Source organism: Salvelinus namaycush, chromosome 23 (genome assembly GCF_016432855.1).
Source record: "Salvelinus namaycush isolate Seneca chromosome 23, SaNama_1.0, whole genome shotgun sequence".
NCBI classification, from domain to species: Eukaryota; Metazoa; Chordata; class Actinopteri; order Salmoniformes; family Salmonidae; genus Salvelinus; species Salvelinus namaycush.
In genome coordinates, this window is record NC_052329.1 from 13,139,503 (window position 1) to 13,162,437 (window position 22,935).

A 22,935-nucleotide genomic window follows, 5' to 3' on the forward strand; every position below is an offset into this window, starting at 1 on the left:
ATTCCTGTTCGCGGGCTTTGGCCACTGACCCTCAACCTGGATGTTCTGTTCTGGTTGTGTACTATTCTAATAATTTGAAGTTTGATGGAATTTCCATTTTAACTCTACTACACTTTGTCTTCAGAAAAGCAAATGGAACAGAGCTCTCACGTGAACGAGCGTCACGAGCTCAAAGCATTCTGCCAGACCTCTGACTCATTCCCCTCTCATTCGGCCCCACCTCACAGTAGAAGCATCAAAGAAGGTTCTATAGACTGTTGACATCTAGTGGAAGCCTTGGGAAGTGCAACATGACCCCATTTACACTGTATCTTGGATAAGCAAAGAGTTGAAAACCTACAAACCTCAGATTTCCCACTTCCTGGTTGGATTTTTTTCTCAGGTTTTTGCCTGCCATATGAGTTCTGTTATACTCACAGACATCATTCAAACAGTTTTAGAAACTTCAGAGTGTTTTCTATCCAAATCTACTAATAATATGCATATCCTAGGATCTGGGCCTTACTCTGGGCACGCTTTTCATCCGGACGTGAAAATACTGCCCCCTACCCAGAAGAAGTTAAGTGGCAGCGCACGGTGAAGGCTCCGTGCAGGATTTCGCCATAAGGTGCCTTATTCTAAAATAGATTAAACTGCCCCCCCCATCAATCTACACCCAATAATCCATGATGACAAAGCATTTTTGTTAATTTATGCTAAAGTAACAGTATACCTTCCGTCCCTCTCCTTGCCCTTACTCGAATCAGGGACCCTCTGCACACATCGACAACAGCCACCCTCGAAGCATCATTACCCATCACTCCACAGAAGCCGCAGCACTTGCAGGGCAAGGGGAACAACTACTTCAAGGTCTCAGAGCGAGTGACGTCACCGATTGAAACGCTATTAGTACGCACCACTGCTAACTAGCTAACCATTTCACATCAGTTACACTCACCCCCCTTTTGACCTCCTCCTTTTCCGCAGCAACCAGTGATCCGGGTCAACGGCATCAATGTAACAGCATAGCTTCCGTCCCTCTCCTCGCCCCTACCTGGGCTCGAACCAGGGACCCTCTGCACACATCAACAACGAAGCATCGTTACACATCGCTCCACAAAAGCCACGGCCCTTGCAGAGCAAGGGGAACAACTACTTCAAGGTCTCAGAGCGAGTGACGTCACTGATTGAAACACTATTAGCCGCTAACTAGCTAGCCATTTCACATCGGTTACACTAAATTAAAAAACGGAAATATATTTACATAAATATTACAGCGATTACAGCTTCGAGTCTTGGGTATGATGCTACAAGCTTGGCACACCTGTATTTGGGGAGTTTCTCCCATTCTTCTCTGCAGATCCTCTCAAGTTCTGTCAGGTTGAATAGGAAGCTTTGCTGCACAGCTATTTTCAGGTCTCTCCAGAGATGTTCGATCAGGTTCAAGTCAAAATCAAATAAAATGTTATTGGTCACATACACATGGTTAACAGATGCTAATGCGAGTAATATCTAACAAGTAATCTAACAATTTCACAACAACTACCTTATACACAAGTGTAAAGGAATGAATAAGGATATGTACAGTGGGGGAAAAAAGTATTTAGTCAGCCACAATTGTGCAAGTTCTCCCACTTAAAAAGATGAGAGAGGCCTGTAATTTTCATCATAGGTACACTTTATGACAGACAAAATGAGAACGATTCCAGAAAATCACATTGTAGGATTTTTTATGAATTTATTTGCAAATTATGGTGGAAAATAAGTATTTGGTCAATAACAAAAGTTTCTCAATACTTTGTTATACACCCTTTGTTGGCAATGACAGAGGTCAAATGTTTTCTGTAAGTCTTCACAAGGTTTTCACACACTGTTGCTGGTATTTTGGCCCATTCCTCCATGCAGATCTCCTCTAGAGCAGTGATGTTTTGGGGCTGTTGCTGGGCAACACGGACTTTCAACTCCCTCCAAAGATTTTCTATGGGGTTGAGATCTGGAGACTGGCTAGGCCACTCCAGGACCTTGAAATGCTTTTTACGAAGCCACTCCTTTGTTGCCCGGGCGGTGTGTTTGGGATCATTGTCATGCTGAAAGACCCAGCCACGTTTAATCTTCAATGCCCTTGCTGATGGAAGGAGGTTTTCACAAAAAATCTCACGATACATGGCCCCATTCATTCTTTCCTTTACACGGATCAGTCGTCCTGGTCCCTTTGCAGAAAAACAGCCCAAAAGCATGATGTTTCCACCCCCATGCTTCACAGTAGGTATGGTGTTCTTTGGATGCAACTCAGCATTCTTTGTCCTCCAAACACGACGAGTTGAGTTTTTACCAAAAAGTTCTATTTTGGTTTCATCTGACCATATGACATTCTCCCAATCTTCTTCTGGATCATCCAAATGCTCTCTAGCAAACTTCAGACGGGCCTGGACATGTACTGGCTTAAGGAGGGGGACACGTCTGGCACTGCAGGATTTGAGTCCCTGGTGGCGTAGTGTGTTACTGATGGTAGGCTTTGTTACTTTGGTCCCAGCTCTCTGCAGGTCATTCACTAGGTCCCCCCGTGTGGTTCTGGGATTTTTGCTCACCGTTCTTGTGATCATTTTGACCCCACGGGGTGAGATCTTGCGTGGAGCCCCAGATCGAGGGAGATTATCAGTGGTCTTGTATGTCTTCCATTTCCTAATAATTGCTCCCACAGTTGATTTCTTCAAACCAAGCTGCTTACCTATTGCAGATTCAGTCTTCCCAGCCTGGTGCAGGTCTACAATTTTGTTTCTGGTGTCCTTTGACAGCTCTTTGGTCTTGGCCATAGTGGAGTTTGGAGTGTGACTGTTTGAGCTTGTGGACAGGTGTCTTTTAAATCAAATCAAATTTTATTTGTCACATACACATGGTTAGCAGATGTTAATGCGAGTGTAGCGAAATGCTTGTGCTTCTAGTTCCGACAATGCAGTAATAACCAACAAGTAATCTAACCTAACAATTCCACAACTACTACCTTATACACACAAGTGTAAAGGGATAAAGAATATGTACATAAAGATATATGAATGAGTGATGGTACAGTACGGCATAGGCAAGATGCAGTAGATGGTATAGAGTACAGTATATACATATGAGATGAGTAATGTAGGGTATGTAAACATAAAGTGGCATAGTTTAAAGTGGCTAGTGATACATGTATTACATAAAGATGGCAAGATGCAGTAGATGATATAGAGTACAGTATATACATATACATATGAGATGAGTAATGTAGGGTATGTAAACATTATATTAAGTGGCATTGTTTAAAGTGGCTAGTGGTACATTTTTACATAATTTCCATCAATTCCCATTATTAAAGTGGCTGGAGTTGAGTCAGTATGTTGGCAGCGGCCGCTAAATGTTAGTGGTGGCTGTTTAACAGTCTGATGGCCTTGAGATAGAAGCTGTTTTTCAGTCTCTCGGTCCCTGCTGTGATGCACCTGTACTGACCTCGCCTTCTGGATGATAGCGGGGTGAACAGGCAGTGGCTTGGGTGGTTGTTGTCCTTGATGATCTTTATGGCCTTCCTGTGACATCGGGTGGTGTAGGTGTCCTGGAGGGCAGGTAGTTTGCCCCCGGTGATGCGTTGTGCAGACCTCACTACCCTCTGGAGAGCCTTACGGTTGTGGGCGGAGCAGTTGCCGTACCAGGCGGTGATACAGCCCGACAGGATGCTCTCGATTGTGCATCTGTAGAAGTTTGTGAGTGCTTTTGGTGACAAGCTGAATTTCTTCAGCCTCCTGAGGTTGAAGAGGCGCTGCTGCGCCTTCTTCACAACGCTGTCTGTGTGGGTGGACCAATTCAGTTTGTCCGTGATGTGTACACCGAGGAACTTAAAACTTTCCACCTTCTCCACTACTGACCCGTCGATGTGGATAGGGGGGTGCTCCCTCTGCTGTTTCCTGAAGTCCACAATCATCTCCTTTGTTTTGTTGACGTTGAGTGTGAGGTTATTTTCCTGACACCACACTCCGAGGGCCCTCACCTCCTCCCTGTAGGCCGTCTCGTCGTTGTTGGTAATCAAGCCTACCACTGTAGTGTCATCCGCAAACTTGATGATTGAGTTGGAGGCGTGCATGGCCACGCAGTCGTGGGTGAACAGGGAGTACAGGAGAGGGCTCAGAACGCACCCTTGTGGGGCCCCAGTGTTGAGGATAAGCGGGGTGGAGATGTTGTTACCTACCCTCACCACCTGGGGGCGGCCCGTCAGGAAGTCCAGGACCCAGTTGCACAGGGCGGGGTCGAGACCCAGGGTCTCGAGCTTGATGACGAGTTTGGAGGGTACTATGGTGTTAAATGCTGAGCTGTAGTCGATGAACAGCATTCTCACATAGGTATTCCTCTTGTCCAGATGGGTTAGGGCAGTGTGCAGTGTGGTTGCGATTGCGTCGTCTGTGGACCTATTGGGTCGGTAAGCAAATTGGAGTGGGTCTAGGGTGTCCGGTAGGGTGGAGGTGATATGGTCCTTGACTAGTCTCTCAAAGCACTTCATGATGACGGAAGTGAGTGCTACGGGGCGGTAGTCGTTTAGCTCAGTTACCTTAGCTTTCTTGGGAACAGGAACAATGATTGCCCTCTTGAAGCATGTGGGAACAGCAGACTGGGATAAGGATTGATTGAATATGTCCGTAAACACACCAGCCAGCTGGTCTGCGCATGCTCTGAGGACGCGGCTGGGAATGCCGTCTGGGCCTGCAGCCTTGCGAGGGTTAACACGTTTAAATGTTTTACTCACCTCGGCTGCAGTGAAGGAGAGCCCGCAGGTTTTGGTAGCGGGCCGTGTCAGTGGCACTGTATTGTCCTCAAAGCGAGCAAAAAAGTTATTAAGCCTGTCTGGGAGCAAGACATCCTGGTCCGCGACGGGGCTGGTTTTCTTTTTGTAATCCGTGATTGACTGTAGACCCTGCCACATACCTCTTGTGTCTGAGCTGTTGAATTGCGACTCTATTTTGTCTCTGTACTGGGACTTAGCTAGTTTGATTGCTTTGCGGAGAGAATAGCTACACTGTTTGTATTCGGTCAAGTTTCCGGTCACCTTGCCCAGGTTAAAAGCAGTGGTTCGCGCTTTCAGTTTCACGCGAATGCTGCCGTCAATCCACGGTTTCTGGTTTGGGAATGTTTTAATCGTTGCTGTGGGTACGACATCGTCAATGCACTTTCTAATGAACTCGCTCACCGAATCAGCATATTCGTCAATGTTGTTGTTGGACGCAATGCGGAACATATTCCAATCCGCGTGATCGAAGCAGTCTTGAAGCGTGGAATCAGATTGGTCGGACCAGCGTTGAACAGACCTGAGCGAGGGAGCTTGTTGTTTTAGTTTCTGTTTGTAGGCTGGAAGCAACAAAATGGAGTCGTGGTCAGCTTTTCCGAAAGGAGGGCGGGGGAGGGCCTTATATGCGTCGCGGAAGTTAGTATAACAATGATCCAAGGTTTTACCAGCCCTGGTAGCACAATCGATATGCTGATAGAATTTAGGGAGTTTTGTTTTCAGATTGGCCTTGTTAAAATCCCCAGCTACGATGAATGCAGCCTCAGGGTGTGTGGTTTCCAGTTTACAAAGAGTCAGATAAAGTTCGTTCAGGGCCATCGATGTGTCTGCTTGGGGGGGGATATATACGGCTGTGATTATAATCGAAGAGAATTCCCTTGGTAGATAATGCGGTCGACATTTGATTGTGAGGAGTTCTAGATCAGGTGAACAGAATGACTTGAGTTCCTGTATGTTGTTATGATCACACCACGTCTCGTTAATCATAAGGCATACCCCCCGCCCCTCTTCTTACCAGAAAGATGTATGTTTCTGTCGGCGCGATGCGTGAAGAAACCAGCTGGCTGCACCGACTCCGTTAGCGTCTCTTGAGTTAGCCATGTTTCCGTGAAGCAGAGAACGTTACAATCTCTGATGTCTCTCTGGAATGTTACCCTTGCTCGGATTTCATCGACCTTATTGTCAAGAGACTGGACATTGGCGAGTAGTATGCTAGGGAGTGGAGCGCGATGTGCCCGTCTCCGAAGCCTGACCAGGAGACCGCTACGTTTGCCCCTTTTACGGCGTCGCATAGGGTCGCCGGCTGGGATCAGATCCATTGTATTGGGTGGAAGGCAAAACACTGGATCCGTTTCGGGAAAGTCATATTCCTGGTTGGAACGATGGTGAGTTGACGTTGCTCTTATATTCAGTAGTTCCTCCCGACTGTATGTAATGAAACCTAAGATTACCTGGGGTACCAATGTAAGGAATAACACATAAAAAAAACAAAATACTGCATATTTTCCAAGGAACGCGAAGCGAGGCGGCCATCTTGGTCGGCGCCGGAAGTTATCAGTTTATACTGATAACAAGTTCAAACAGGTGCCATTAATACAGGTAACGAGTGGAGGACAGAGGAGCCTCTTAAAGAAGAAGTTACAGGTCTGTGAGAGCCAGAAATCTTGCTTGTTTGTAGGTGACCAAATACTTATTTTCCACCATAATTTGCAAATAAATTCATTACAAATCCTACAATGTGATTTTCTGGAATTTTTTTTCTCATTTTGTCTGTCATAGTTGAAGTGTACCTATGATGAAAATTACAGGCCTCTCTCATCTTTTTAAGTGGGAGAACTTGCACAATTGGTGGCTGACTAAATACTTATTTGCCCCACTGTACAAATAAATATATGGTTGAGCGATGGCTGTGCGGCTTAGGCAAGATGCATTAGATGGTATAGAGTACAGTATATACATATGAGATGAGTCATGTAGGGTATGTAAACATATAAAGTGGCATTGTTAAAAGTGACTAGTGATACACTTATTACATCCAAATGTTAATTATTAAAGTGGCTAGAGATTTGAGTCAGTATGTTGGCAGCAGCCACTAAATGTTAGTGATGGCTGTTCTTGAGATTGAAAAAAAGCTTCTGTCTCTCGGTCCCAGCTTTGATGCATCTGTACTGACCTCACCTTCTGGATGATAGCGGGGTGAACAGGAAGTGGCTCGGGTGGTTGTTATCCTTGATGATCTTTTTGGCCTTCCTGTGACATCGGGTGCTGTAGGTGTCATGGAGGGCAGGTAGTTTCCCCCCGATGATGCGTTGTGCGGACCGCACCACCCTCTGGAGAGCCTTACGGTTGTGGGCAGAGCAGTTGCCGACAGGATGCTCTCGATTGTGCATCTGTAAAAGTTTGTGAGTGTTTTCGGTGACAAGCCAAATTTCTTCAGCCTCCTTAGGTTGAAGAGGCACTGTTGCGCCTTCTTCGCCACACTCTCTGTGTGGGTGGACCATTTCAGTTTGTCTGTGATGTGTACGCCGAAGTACTTAAAACTTTCCACCTTTTCCACTACTGTTCCGTCGATGTGGATAGAGAGGTGCTCCCTCTGCTGTTTCCTGAAGTCCACGATCATCTCCTTTGTTTTGTTGACGTTGAGTGTGAGGTTATTTTCCTGACACCACACTCTGAGGCCCTCACCTCCTCCCTGTCGGCCGTCTCGTCGTTGTTGGTAATCAAGCCTACCACTGTAGTGTCGTCTGCAAACTTGATGATTGAGTTGGAGGCGTGCATGGCCACGCAGTCATGGATGAACAGGGAGTACAAGAGGGGGCTGAGAACGCACTGTGATGAGAATTATGTTCTCAATGTTCATAAACCCAATTCAATGAACTACTCAGCCTGAAACCCAGAATTTGTAGGAAACTGGTTGAAATGAATCAGACAGAGGCCCAGCTACAATAGTCAGCAAAGTTTATTTACGAGAGCACTGCTTATCATTTCCTGTACATTGGTCTATATACCTCACATTTCATCATAAATGTCCCTCCTCCTCTCGGAAACAATGACAATATAGTTCACGAGTCTTCTCCTTCTCATACATTGCCTGCCACCTGTTATACAATCTACTACAAGCCCAAGGTCTCTCCCCTCCCTGGGTGGGGACAGAATGTCCTGAAAGGAACACAGTAGTACAGCTTGTCTGTCGATAGCTCCTCTTATCTCATACATTGTCTCACACTTGCACCCTGCTTACATACTAAAAAGGAACAAAAAGTCCTTGTACTAGTTCTGACTAAAACTAGACACATCAGATTTAAATGTATGATTCTAATAAATTTCATACAATCATACAGTGACAGGGTAGAATTCTGTTAGTTATAATTCTACATTAAATGTATACATAATTTAGTCATTACTCATAACATTCATAACACACACCCTTGTGGTGCCCTAGTGTTGAGGATAAGTGGGGTGGAGATGTTGTTTCCTACCCTCACCACCTGGGGGTAGCACGTCAGAAAGTCCAGGACCCAGTTGCACAGGGCGGGGTTGAGACCCAGGGTCTCGAGCTTAATGACAAGTTTGGAGGGTACTGTGGTGTTAAATGCTGAGCTGTAATCGATGAACAGCATTCTGACATAGGTATTCCTCTTGTCCAGATGGGTTAGGGCAGAGTGCAGTGTGATTGCGTCGTCTGTGGACCTATTGGGGCAGTAAGCAAATTGGAGTGGGTCTAGGGTGTCAGGTAGGGTGGAGGTGATATGATCCTTGACTAGTCTCTCAAAGCACTTCATGATGACGGAAGTGAGTGTTACAGGGCGATAGTCTTTAGCTCAGTTACCTTAGCTTTCTTATGAACAGGAACAATGGTGGTGGCCCTCTTGAAGCATGTGGGAACAGCAGATTGTAATAAGGATCGATTGAAAAACACACCAGCCAGCTGGTCTGCGCATGCGGCTAGGGATGCCGTCTGGGCCGGCAGTCTTGCGAGGGTTAACACGTTTAAATGTTTCACTTACGTTGGCTGTGGTGAAGGAGAGCCCGCAGGTTTTGGTAGCGGGCCGTGTATTGTCCTCAAAGCAAGCAAAGAAGTTGTTTAGTTTGTCTGGGAGTAAGACGTCGGTGTCCGCGATGGGGCTAGTTTTCTTTTTGTAATCCGTGATTGACTGTAGACCCCACATACGTCTCGTATTTGAGCCGTTGAATTGCGACTCTACTTTGTCTCTATACTGACGCTTAGCTTGTTTGATTGCCTTGCGGAAGGAATAGCTACACTGTTTTCGGTCATGTTTCCGGTCGCCTTGCCATGATTTAAAGCAGTGGCTCGCAGCGAATGCTGCCATCAATCCACGGTTTCTGGTTGGGGAAGGTTTTAGTCGTCACCGTGGGTACGACTTCACCAATGAACTTGCTAATAAACTCACTCGCCGAATCAGCGTATACATCAATGTTGTTGTCTGAGGCTATCCGGAACATATCCCAGTCCAAGTGATCGAAGCAATCTTGAAGCGTGGAATCAGATTGGTCGGACCAGCGTTGAACAGACCTGACCACGGGCGTTTCCCGTTTTAGTTTCTGTCTATAGGCTGGGAGCAACAAAATGGAGTCGTGGTCAGATTTGCCGAAAGCAGGGCGAGGGAGGGCTTTGTATGCGTAGCAATGATCCAGAATGCTGCCAGCAAGTCCAGGCTCTGGCTGGTCCACTCAAGGACATTCAGAGACTTGTCCCGAAGCCACTCCTGTGTTGTCTTGGCTGTGTGCTTAGGGTCGTTATCCTGTTGGAAGGTGAACCATCGCCCCAGTCGGAGGTCCTGAGCAGGTTTTCATCAAGGATCTCTCTTGATGGAGCTCCCCAGGTGTGCGTGCTCAGTCCCCTCCTGTACTCCCTGTTCACCTACGACTGCATGGGCAGGCACGACTCCAACACCATCATTAAGTTTGCTGACGACACAACAGTGGTAGGCCTGATCACTGACAAGGACGAAACAGCCTATTGGGAGGTCAGAGACCTGGCCGGGTGGTGCCAGAATAACAACCTATCCCTCAACGTAACCAAGACTAAGGAGATGATTGTGGACTACAGGAAAAGGAGCACTGTGCACGTCCCCATTCTCATCGACGGGGCTGTAGTGGAGCAGGTTGAGAGCTTCAAGTTCCTTGGTGTCCACAACAACAAACTAGATTGGTCCAAACACACCAAGACAGTCGTGAAGAGGGCACAACAAAGCCTATTCCCCCTCAGGAAACTAAAAAGATTTGGCATGGGTCCTGAGATCCTCAAAAGGTTCTACAGCTGCAACATCGAGAGCATCCTGACCGGTTGCATCACTGCCTGGTACGGCAATTGCTCGGCCTCCTACCGCAAGGCACTTCAGAGGGTAGTGCATACGGCCCAGTACATCACTGGGGCAAAGCTGCCTGCCATCCAGGACCTCTACACCAGGAAGGCCCTAAAAATGGTCAAATACCCCAGCCACCCCAGTCATGTTCTCTATACTACCGCATGGCAAGCGGTACCAGAGTGCCAAGTCTAGGACAAAAAGGCTTTTCAACAGTTTTTACCCCCAAGCCATAAGACTCCTGAACAGGTAACCAAATGGTTACCCGGACTATTTGCATTGTGTGCCCACCAACCCCTTTTTTACACTGCTGCTACTCTCTGTTCATCATATATGCATAGTCACTTTAACTATACATTCATGTACATACTACCTAAATTGGCCCGCCCAACCAGTGCTCCCGCACATTGGCTAACCGGGCTATCTGTATTGTGTCCCACCAACCCCTCTTTTTACACTTCTGCTACTCTGTTCATCATATATGCATAGTCACTTTAACGATACCTACATGTACATACTACCTCAATAAGCCTGACTAACAGGTGTCTGTATATAGCCTTGCTACTCTTTTTTCAAATGTCTTTTTGCTTTTTTATTTCATTACTTACCTACACGCACACCTTTCTCCCCCACACCATTGGTTAGAGCCTGTAAGTGAGCATTTCACTGTAAGGTCTACACCCGTTGTATTCGGCGCACGTGACAAATAAACTTTGATTTGTACTTTGCGCAGTTCATCTTTACCACAATCCTGACTAGTCTTCTAGTCCCTGCCGCTGAAAAACATCCCCACATCTTGTCTCGGAGCTCTACAGATGATTCCTTCCACCTCATGGTTTGGTTTTTGCTCTGACATGTACTGTCAACTGAGACTTTATATAGACAGGTGTGTGCCTTTCCAAATCATGTCCAACCAATTGAATTTACCACAGGTGGACTCCAATCAAGTTGTAGAAACATTAATGCTCAATGGCGAGAGCATGCACTAGAGCTCAATTTTGAGTCTCATAGAAAGAGTCTAAATACATAAATCTTAATGTATTAAAAAAAGTGCATATTTCTTCCTAATAACCTGTTTTCCCTTTGTCATTATATGTAGAGGTATTAAATTGTTGTTTTTCATAAATTTTAGAATAAGGCTGTAATGTAACAAAATGTGGAAAAGGGGGTCTGAATACTTTCCGAATGCACAGTAGACAGTTTATCTGCTGGACAAGGATTGTCCCGACTTTCAAGAATCCCTGAGCTAAGGGGCAGATGTAGCCAGGCTATAAATAAGTGCAGGCAGAAACTTACAGGTAGCTTACAACAAATGCGAGCAGACAACTTTATTTAACATTATTAAAAAAGTTCCATTAAACCATATCACATTAAACAATGGAAGCCTGCTTTTTTTGTCCCAACATTTTACAAGAAACAGTAAAAAAGATGAAGCATCATTGAAATACCTTTTTTTATTTTTTTATTCGCAATTAGATCCAAGATAAGAGCATAAAATAAATGTGGCACTGGCTAGTCCAGAACAGGCACTCAAGTCCTGCTTAACCATACAAGTCAGTTTGGTACTGCATATTATATTGACGTCCCCTTCCTCCCATCACACCTCTTCTTGATGTGGTGGGTCAAATGTAATCTCGCAAGCCTTCATCTCAAGCTCTCTCGTTTACAATATGAAATGTCTGTAAGAAGTAAAAGGTGACTGTAAGGGCCAGTAGTCCTCATTCAGGATGTCCGTCTCCCTTTCTCAAAATGTGATATTCATTCCTCCTAAAATGGCCCATTCCCATAGAAAAACAGTGACGCGCACCTCATGTGTAGGCTACTGTGGGGCTTCAGGTGCGTGTAGTTGGCTGGCCCAACATACAGGTGGCACTCAGCAGGGAAGGGTGGCTGCTGACATGCATGGTCCCTGCTGTGGAGTACTTGAGGAAAGTAGCGCGAGTGTCTCTGCTCTGGGCCCGGGCTGCAGCCCTTGCCTGGATGAGCATTATCCTCAGCAGGGTCGTCTCACTGAAGGAGGCAGACAGGAGAAAAAGTTTGGGTCAAAACACAACAGAAGTACATTCCACTTCAAAGTCTAATAGTGAAAATTATTGGGTATCATGTCAAGTATATTTGCAATCAAGAAAAGAGCCTCTCCTCACCTGCCTATGTGGATACTGGAGGCAACACACCAGGCAGTCTCTCCCTCTGGGGTGGGGGGCTCCTGCAGTACCCTGCGGGACAGACAGAGGGCAGCACCAGCCAGGTGGGCAGCCAGGAACACCACACACTGTCCCTCCAACAGAGAGAGCTCCAGAATATAACGGCCCATCCACACCAACTGGATGTAGAGACACGTAAAGGGGGACGTTCCAGCTTGTCTTTATTGCGGTTTTGCTGCACATCAGATTACTAACATGTTCAGGTGGATCTGATAATCTGAGCAGTTTGACTAGCAACTAGGTTAAATTTGGCCAATGTGGTTTCTGTCTGAACATTCCCAGGGCGCCACATAGCACTTGCTAAGTGCTAATTCACACTTCTGCATTGTGCGGTTTATTTCTGAAAGTTTTATATTCCTATTAAGATGTCCAGTGAAGGTAGACATGCAATTTGTTGACATCACAATACGGTCCCAATTTGGATACATATTATCCTGAATGAAAAAAAAAAATAACGGTGTTAAATTCACTGTTCTGTCATTTGAGGGAACTGTCGGAGGCACTCGTCTTGTTACCTCACCAACATTTAGAAAATAAAGGAGCCAACATGGCATCCATTGTAGAATCTGGCTGAACTTCTCAGGGTTAAAGTGTTGAGGGTTCACCCACCTTGGCGCTGCAGTGGGCGATTGAGGCAGAGAGGAGCAGGAAGTGCAGCGGAGAGCAGTGGGAAAGCTCAAACTTCAGCTCAGTGAGGACCTGGCGCTCCATACGGAGCAGCTGTCTATTGGAGTAGCCATTCTCCATGAGGTAGCACAGCTCAGACACCTGGAGAGGGAGGGGGTTGGAGAACACTAGAGAAAGCCCTGGTCCAAAAACCACCCTGCTCAATCCCCTTCTCTAGCTCCCACTGTCAGTGTTTGAAAGTCTGGAAGAACACGACATATATCCAACTCTTACTTGATTATGCTATACCAAGCTAGGCATAATGGCTTCAGTGAGGGAAAACATTGGTGAAGAACACCATATGTATCTGACCCAGGTCTGATGTAGAATACCTCAGGGAGAAGACACTCTTCTTTCTTGGCAGCCAGGAAAAGACAGACCATTCCCAGCAGCTGCAGTTTGGCTGTGTTCACCTTGATCTGGTGTAGGCAGCGGTTCAGGAGGTGGATAGACAAGTAGAGGGTCTCCTCTGAGAAATGGAACACCTCCTGTAAGAGGCAGGGGTGATGGGAGGACACAATGGCCTGAATTCTACCACATACATTTAGTCTTAGGTAAGCTGAAGGGCATCTGCTTAAACTGCTTCACTTTAGAAGGTCAACCTGTTGTCAAGTGCACATTTCCTAAATTTGAGAAGTAGCAAGTTCAGTACATTTTAACCAGGAAATCCTTTTAGATAAATAGTAGAGGGACACGAGGGGAACTCACATGGACTTGGATGAGCCAGTCGACCAGGATGGCACGGGTGGTGTTTGTGAAAGGTCTGGGTAGGTCTGCATTGGGGAAGGTGAACCGCAACTGACTTCTCTGGAAAAGGAGGCAGTGTCAATGACAGAAGTACAGCAAACCAACAAAATAACGCCACTAGCTTGGTTTCCATCCCATTGGCGAAAGATTTATGCGGATATTCAAACATTTTCCCAGTGGCGTTTACACCAAACTGAAATTTGCAGACAAAAATCAGTGCGTGATGACGTATTGCACACAAATACTTAAAGTTTCCCCCCCCAAAAAAATCTAAAGTTTGCATTTCCATCGCAGTTTCAACTCTACCGATAGTTTTGTCACAAAAACGGTTGCATTAAATAGCAAATGTGCCTACTCTGGTCTTGGCCCGCCATGTCGTGACTCAAAGTTTATGGTTGCTAAAATCAATATCTTGCTGAATTAATTTTACAGACGAAAAGATCCCACCATGTTGAATGAACAAATGATCTGTACGCATTTCTAAAATTGTACCAAAACTTCCTGTTGTAGCACAGCTGACGTGATAAAAAAAGAAATGATACGGTATGACTACGTGCATAAAAACTGTAGATGCAAACCTATTTACTGATTCAAATGTAGAGCGATTCTTAACAATACAAGCCTACTCCCAATCTTGTTCAACTTTCCTAAGTTGTGACAAGAGTGTGAGCTAAAGCCTAGGAAGCAAAAAAATCCTAGGAATTAACTCTGGGATCTAACAAGACTATCTGGGTCTGAGGCAAAGGCTACTCATTACATGGAACCACCTATATTACACCCCCACCATCATGTCAGAGAAGATGTCCCATGCGTAGCTCCTGTCATAGATAAGACCAAGCGTCTCCATGGCCAGCTCAGTCTCATGACGAAACATGCCAGGCACCAACTCCTGCAGGCTATAGAGGCCCTGGAGGCCATGTAGGTAGATCAGCACAGCCTCTTCCGCCATACAGCCATCTGACCTTAGTAGAGATAGGGTTAACTTAGTACAGACATGGCTTGACACACAATTATATGCTCTATTTGGTACAGTAGTACATTGCAGTGACCTGAATGAGAGGGGCTGTCGTCCTCATGGAAGCCGATGATAATGCCATCATCTGTCGACACAGGCAGCCTCTTGGCCTGCACAGACATACACAGCAGGACAATTACATTAACACAGAGCGTGGCACAGAGGAAGGATAAGTTGTCAAAATATGGTATTGTAAGACTTGTGACGACCCTCCCACTCTGTCTGCCGTATTCTCTCTTTGTTCTTGTTTCCTTATTAGGATGCCGGTGGGCGGAGTTGGAAGGGTCGTCAGCTACATGGGAAACACCTGGGCCCGGTGTCTCCCAGGATAAATACACCACTTCCCCATTCATGGAGGAGACTCTCTCCATTCAAGACACAGACAGATTTTGGTTGTGGCTATTTGGTTTGTTTGTGTTGGCACCCTACAACACCAATACTTATCACATGTATACACGCAACCACTCACCTACACTACTGACTACACACACACACCATTGTTAATTGTATTTACTTTACCTTAGTTAACCTGTTGAGGATAGAGGGCGCTATTTTCACTTTGGGGAAAAATCGTGCCCAATTTAAACGGCCTCGTACTCTATTCTTGCTCGTACAATATGCATATTATTAGTGGATAGAAAACTCAAGTTTCTAAAACCGTTTGAATTATATCTGTGAGTAAAACAGAACTCATTTTGCAGCAAACTTCCTGTCAGAAAGTGAAAAATCTGAAATCGAGGCTCTGTTCCAGGGCCTCCCTATCAATTTGCTTGAAATTTATGACTATACATGCACTTCATACGCCTTCCACTAGATGTCAATAGGCAGTGAGAGGTGAAATGGGGAGTCTAGCTATATCTATGGTCAAAAGAGAGGTCTTGGAATGACATGACCCCAATTTCCTTTGTTCAGGAAGACGCGGGAAGGACATCAGCTTTGGCTTCTGAAAAGCTTTCCTTATAGACGGCTAATATCTCCGGCTTTGATTTTATTTGATAAATGTGATAATATCATCGTAAAGTATGTTTTTTCAATATAGTTTTATCAGATTATTGAATTTTTTTCCGGGAGTTTTGGCGTGTTCCGTTCTCTGCGTTTGGTGACGATGGACAGCTTCGCGCCACTTGGCAAGTTTTGGTTGCTAAATCAACAGACGAAGAGGACATTCTAAATCCAAACAACGATTATTCTGGACAAAGAACCCCTTGTACAAGATTCTGATGGAAGCTCACCAAAAGTAGGACCCATTTATGATGTTATTTCGTATTTCTGTCAAATGTTTACTATTAGTTTCCGCCCAGATTTTGGGCGCTCTCGCTATAACGTAAGCTGTATGTCGTACTAAAGTTATTTTTAGAATTCTAACACGGCGATTGCATTAAGAACTAGTGTATCTATCATTTCCTGTACAACATGTATTTTTTAGTAAAGTTTATGATTAGTTATTTGGTCAGAATAGGTGAGTGTCAGAAATATATCCGGAGATTCTGGAAAATAGTTGCTACGTTTTCACAATGTATAACCACGGATTTCAGCTCTAAATATGCACATTTTCGAACAAACCATATATGTATTGTGTAATATGATGTTATAGGACTGTCATCTGATGAAGTTTATGAAGGTTAGTGAAATAATTAATATCTTTTGCTGGTTTTGTCGCTATCGCTACTGTTGCCTTGAATCAATGCTGCTGTGTGGTTGGCTATTGTAGTAAGCTACTATAATGCTATATTGTGTTTTTGCTGTAAAACACTTTAAAAAATCTGAAATATTGGCTGGATTCACAAGATGTTTGTCTTTCATTTGCTGTACACCATGTATTTTTCATAAATGTTTTATGATGAGTATTTAGGTATTTCACGTTGGTCTCTATAATTACTCTGGCTGCTTCAGTGCCATTTGTGATGGTAGCTGCAATGTAAAACTATGATTTATACCTCAAATATGCACATTTTTCGAACAAAACATCGATTTATTGTATAACATGTTATAAGACTGTCATCTGATGAAGTTGTTTCTTGGTTAGTTCTTGGTTAGTTTGGTTGATTTTGTGCAAGCTACCTGTGCTGTGAAAAATGTCTGTGCTTTTTTGTATTTGGTGGTGAGCTAACAAATATAAGTGGTGTTTTCGCTGTAAAACATTTAAAATCGGACATGTTGACTGGATTCACAAGATGTTTACCTTTCATTTGCTGTATTGGACTTGTTAATGTGTGAAAGTTAAATATTTCTCAAAAATATTTTTTGAATTTCACGCTCTGCCTTTTCAGTGGAATGTGGGAGGAGTTCCGCTAGCGGAACCCCGGGGCTAGACAGGTTAAACATAAGCAAACTTAAAGGAACCTACCTGAATTTGTCCAATAGACACTCAAATTTTACAGTATGGACTAATGATTACACTCCAGAACAGAGGGGAAGAGGAAATGGAATAGAAGGTAGGTCAGGCTCTATCAGAATGAAAGAGGAGGCGTACCCATCTGGCCTCTGGCTCAGTTTTCTGGTAGGTCGCCCTGGACTCTCCCTCCTGGGGCTGCCAACGGTCTTTGGGGCCACAGGCATTGGCCATGGCTCTTAAGGGGGCTCGTCTCTCTTCCGCTACCTGTGTTGGAGGCATCCAAAAATACATCTCAGGGACGGATGAAAATGTACAGAACGGTTACCTATATAAACTCAGCAACAAAAAAAAAGTCCTCTGTCAACTGCGTTTATTTTCAGCAAACTTAACGTGTAAATATGTATGAACATAACATTCAACATCTGAAAAACAGAACAAGTTCCACAGACATGTGACTAACAGAAATGTAATAATGTGTCCCTGAAGGGGGGAGGTCAAAATGAAAAGTAAGTCAGTATCTGGTGTGGCCACCAGCTGCATTAAGTACTGCAGTGTATCTCCTCATGGACTGCACCAGATTTGCCAGTCCTTGCTGGGAGATGTTACCCCCCTCTTCCACCAAAGCACCTGCAAGTTCCTGGACATTTCTGGGGGGGGGGGGGGGGGGGGGGGGATGGCCCTATCCCTCACCTTCCGATCCAACTGGTCCCAGATGAGCTCAATGGGATTGAGATCTGGGCTCTTCGCTGGCCATGGCAGAACACTGACATTCCTCTCTTGCAGGAAATCACGCACAGAACGAGCAGTATGGCATTGTCATGCTGGAGGGTCATGTCAGGATGAGCCTGCAGGAAGGATACCACATGAGGGAGGAGGATGTCTTCCCTGTAACATACAATGTTAAGATTGCCTGCAATGACAACAAGCCCAGTCCGATGATGCTGTGACACACCACCCCAGACCATGACGGACCCTCCAGCACCAAATCGATCCCGTTCCAGAGTGCAGGCCTCGGTGTAATGCTCATTCCTTCGATGATACATGCGAATCCGACCATCACCCCTGGTGAGACAAAACCGCAACTCGTCAGTGAAAGCACTTTTTTCCAGTCCTGTCAGGTCCAGCGATGGCGAGTTTGTGCCCATAGGCGACGTTGTTGCCGGTGATGTCTGGTGAGGACCTGCCTTACAACAGGCCTACAAGCACCCAGTCCAGCCTATTGCGGACAGTCTGAGCACTAATGGAGGGATTGTGCGTTCCTGGTGTAACTCGGGCAGTTGTTGCCATCCTGTACCTGTCCCGCAGGTGTTGTATGGATGTACCGATCATGTGCAGGTGTTGTTAAACGTGGTCTGCCACTGCGAGGACAAGCAGCTGTCCGTCCTGTCTCCCTGTAGTGCCGTCTTAGGGGTCTCAGTACGGACAGTGCAATTTATTGCACAGGTCACATCTGCAGTCCTCATGTCTCCTTGCAGCATGCCTACGGCACATTCACGCAGGTGAGCAGGGACCCTGGGCATCTTTCTTTTGGTCTTTTTCCAGAGTCAGTAGAAAGGCCTCTTATATGTCCTAAATTTTCATAACTGTGACCTTAATTGCCTACCGTCTGTAAGCTGTCAGTGTCTTAATGACCGTTCCACAGGTGCATGTTAAGCATTTCACTGTAAGGTCTACACCGGTTGTATTTGGCGCATGTGACAAATAAACATTGATTTGATGTTCATTAATTGTTTATGGGTCATTGAACAAGCATGGGAAACTGTGTTTCAAGCCTTTACAATGAAGATCTGTTAAGTTATTTGGAGTTCTACAAATTATCTTTGAAAGGCAGGGTCCTGAAAAAGGGACCTTTCTTTTTTTGCTGAGTTTATATCCTAATAAGCATTCTAAAAACAGAAATGTTGACATTTGACAAATTACAATGACCCTCCCCTGGACTAGATTTAAATGACTAAACCATCCGCTTGTCTGAAATTGAAAATGCATTTCGAAAGTTTTCAGACCTTGACTTTTTCCACATTTTGTTACAGCCTCCTAAAATGGATTCAATCCCCCCCCCCCCCATATCAATCAATCTACACACAATACCCCATAATGACAAAGAGAAACCAGGTTTAGAAATTAACTGTATTAAAAACTGAAATATAACATTTACATAAGTAGTCGGACCATTTACTCTGTACTTTGTTGAAGTCCTTCGGCAGCAATTATAGCCTTGAGTCTTCTTGGGTATGACGCTACAAGCTTGGCACACCTGTATTGGGGAGTTCCTCCCATTCTTCTCTGCAGATCCTCTCAAGCTCTGTCAGGTTGGCTGGGGAGCATTACTGCACAGCCATTTTCAGGTCTCTCCAGAGAAGTTCGATCGGGTTCGAGTCTGGGCTCTGGCTGGGCCACTCAAGGACATTCAGAGACTTGTCCTGAAGCCACTCCTGTGTTGTCTTGGCTATGTGCCAAGGATCGTTATCCTGTTGGAAGGTTAACCGTCGCCCCAGTCTGAGGTCCTGAGTGCTCTGGAGCAGGTTTTCATCAAGGATCTCTGTACTTTGCTCCGTTCATCTTTGCCTCATTCCTGACTAGTTACCCAGTCCCTGCCGCTGAAAAACATCCCAACAGCATGATGCTGCCACCACCATGATTCCCCGTAGGGATGGTGCCAGGATCCCGCCAAAGATTTCAAAGCGTCACATTTGGCCTGAATGCCATCTTTCATCAGACCAGAGGATGTTGTTTCTCATGTTCTGAGAGTCCTTCAGGTGCCTTTTGACAAACTCCAAGCGGGTTGTCATGTGCCTTTTACTGAGGAGTGGCTTCCATCTGGCCACTACCATAAAGGCCTGATTGGTGGAGTGCTGCAGAGATGGTTGTCCTTATGGAAGGTTCTCCCATCTTTAGAGAGGAACTCTGGAATTCGGTCAGAGTGACTATCGGGTTCTTGGTCACCTCCCTGACCAAGGCCCTTCTCCCCCAATTGCTCAGTTTGGCCAGCTCTAGGAAGAGTCTTGGTGGTTCTGAACTACTTCCATTTTAGAATAATGGAGGCCACTGTGTTATAAGGGGACCTACAATGATAGATGTTTTTTGGTACCCTTCCTGTGCCTTCACACAATCTTGTCTCGGGGCTCTACAGACAATTCCTTCGACCTTATGGCTTGGTTTTTGCTCTGACATGCACTGCCAACCGTGGGACCTTACATAGACAGGTGTTTGCCTTTCCAAATCATGTCCAATCAATTGAATTTACCACAGGTGTACTCCAATCAAGTTGTAGAAACAGCTCAAGGATGATCAATGGAAACAGGATGCACCTGAGCTAAATTTCATCGCAAGGGTCTGAGAACACGTAAGTGAATAAGGTATGTTTTTTATAAATTAGCCAACATTTCTAAAAACCTGTTTTCACTTTGTCATTACGGGGTATTGTGTGTAGATTGATGAGATTGTATTTAAAAAAAAATCCATTTTAGAATAAGGCTGTAATGAAAAAAAAAGTGGAAAAAGGGAAGGGGTCTGAATACTTTACAAATGAACTGTGTACACACACACAGGCGATGCCACCCCTCTGATTCTCCACTGGGCGCGCAATATCAAATGCGCCTATATGCTATTTAGTGTGTTCTCGATCAAATGATTAACAGGCTACTAAGCACAGATCAAAGTTATATTTCTAAGATGCCGGGATGGTGTAAATAAAACTAGGCTGTTTTTACACACTGCAATAGATATTTCAACCCTATGCCAGTCTGCTCTTCTCTTGCTGATCAAAATCATTTGTGTGCTTCTTAACCAATGGCTGAGCAGTGTAGAGCTACGGCGGCAGTTCAGGAGGAGAGTCAACGGTTTCTGCCAAAAATTGTAGGCTTGGTCCCCACCAAAATCCACCATCTTGTGCGCAGACTAGCCCATGTTCTGTTCAGGGTGAGAAGGAGAGTGCGAAGAGGAGGACCAGAGATCAACTTTGATAGCTTGCTGCTACTATTATAATAATTCTTGACCATTATGTATTTATCAGAGTTATTGACTTCACAATAAACCAGATTCAAGTAACTTACATTACATCAGATGCATATTGGGATATCATTGTATTGTTTTTGACATTTATAGGCTAACTTTGCTTGGGAAGTAATCTAGACTGAACTATAAACGCAAAATATAAAAAGCAACACGTAAAATGTTGGTCCCATATTTCATGAGCTGAAATAAAATATCCCAGAAATGTTCCATACGTACAAAAGCTTCTCAAATTGTGCACAAATTTGTTTACATGCCTGTTAGTGAGTATTTCCCCTTTGCCAAGATAATCCATCCATTTGACAGCTGTGGTATATCAAGAAGCTGATTAAACAGCATGATCATCACACAGGTGCACCTTGTGCTATGGAAAATAAAAGGCCACTAAAACATGTAGTTGTCACAATGCCACAGATGTCTCAAGTTGAGAGAGCATGCAATTGGCATGTGGACTGCAGGAATATCCACCAGAGCCGTTGCCAAAGACTTTAATGTTAATTTCTCTACCATAAGCTGCCTCCAACTTTGTTTTAGAGAATTTGGCAGTACGTCCAACCTGCCTCACAACCGCAGACCATGTGTAACCACGCCAGCCCAGGACCTCCATAGCCAGCTTCACCTGCATTGATTAGGGCCTAATTTATTTAAATTGACAGATTTCCTTATATCAACTAACTCAGTAAAATTGTAGAAATGGTTGCATTTATATTTTTGTTCAGTATAATTCTGTCACTATCAATTGATTAACCTATGAACTTCTCTACAATAGAATATGTAAACCCAGACAGACTTTAGGGAAACACTTGTGACCTTGTCTCATTGGGTCACAGAAGAGTAGCCAGCAGTTAAAGAATCTCTGTCCATTCTTAACCTGTAATTTAGGTACCGTAATTTGTGTGGTATAAAAATAAATAAAATCTGCTAAAATGTAAAAGTATGTAGAATAGTATGAAATGTTTAAAGGCTTTTTACTTATAAAAACATGCAAACCAAAACAGCCAAATACATCTAAACGTGACCCAATGCTCAGTTATAGTTCTAGAAACAAATACCACTTTCATATCACATCAAAAGTATTTCACAAATGCAAAACACGGCATACTACAAGAGGCTGGTGGTGCTTTAATTTGGGAGGATAGGCTTATGGTAATGTCTGGAGCGGAATGGTATCAAATACATAGATTCCATGTTCTCCCTTCCAACCATTATTATGAGCCGTCCTCCCCTCAGCAGCCTCCACTGCTGTACAGTTTTAACTGGTTGTAACAGTTGCAGCCAACAGTATTTTTTAGTGACAACACGTTTGTGGTGTCCGTCTCCTGTTACACACAGATACGCAGATACGTTTTTCCGCAAACAAGCACCCTAACCCTACACGGCCGCGTGGAAACCCTAACCCTACACGGCCGCGTGGAAACCCTAACCCTACACGGCCGCGTGGAAACCCTAACCCTACACGGCCGCGTGGAAACCCTAACCCTACACGGCCGCGTGGAAACCCTAACCCTACACGGCCGCGTGGAAACCCTAACCCTACAGGTGTGTACTAATTTAATATTTTTTTTATGGATTCTTGCTGATATGAAAGGTAAAGTCTTTGTTTCATAAACCATATCACAAGCAACACGTGTTAGGATGTCCTCACTGTCACTTTCAGCCAATTTGTGTGAACTCAGTGCGGTTTGCTTAATTTCTTGTTCAGTGTTAACACTCCAAAAGGAAAAAAATATGTAAAATAAAAAATCTATTCTAGCACTTAGGGGCAGTAGCCTACCTTGGGTGTACAATTTATTAAAGCAGTTATTAATCTGCAGTTATTCTGCTACCAACACTAAATATAGCAATGTGAA

At 44.7% G+C, this 22,935-nt stretch overlaps 1 protein-coding gene across 1 annotated transcript; it reads right to left on the minus strand.

The window, feature by feature from the left end:
- Positions 1-11,939: 11,939 nt before the first annotated feature.
- On the minus strand, positions 11,940-17,365 carry LOC120018972 (cyclin P). The gene is made up of 8 exons (XM_038962181.1): positions 17,213-17,365; positions 14,774-14,849; positions 14,509-14,681; positions 13,686-13,784; positions 13,310-13,465; positions 12,921-13,079; positions 12,252-12,430; positions 11,940-12,117 (listed from the first exon to the last, which is right to left on the minus strand). Exons 1-8 carry the CDS (start codon positions 17,363-17,365, stop codon positions 11,940-11,942), a joined length of 1,173 nt encoding a protein of 390 aa, XP_038818109.1.
- Between the last annotated feature and the right edge of the window lie 5,570 nt (positions 17,366-22,935).

Bases quoted from the DNA above. Each gene is read 5' to 3' on its own strand.
- LOC120018972 (XM_038962181.1), bottom strand. From the start codon at position 17,365: ATGTATTTTTGGATGCCTCCAACACAGGTAGCGGAAGAGAGACGAGCC. The intron at 14,682-14,773 runs GTCACTGCAATG...TACTAAGGTCAG, and splicing joins CGACAGCCCCTCTCATTCAG to ATGGCTGTATGGCGGAAGAG. The intron at 13,466-13,685 runs GTGAGTTCCCCT...TGCCTCTTACAG, and splicing joins ACTGGCTCATCCAAGTCCAT to GAGGTGTTCCATTTCTCAGA.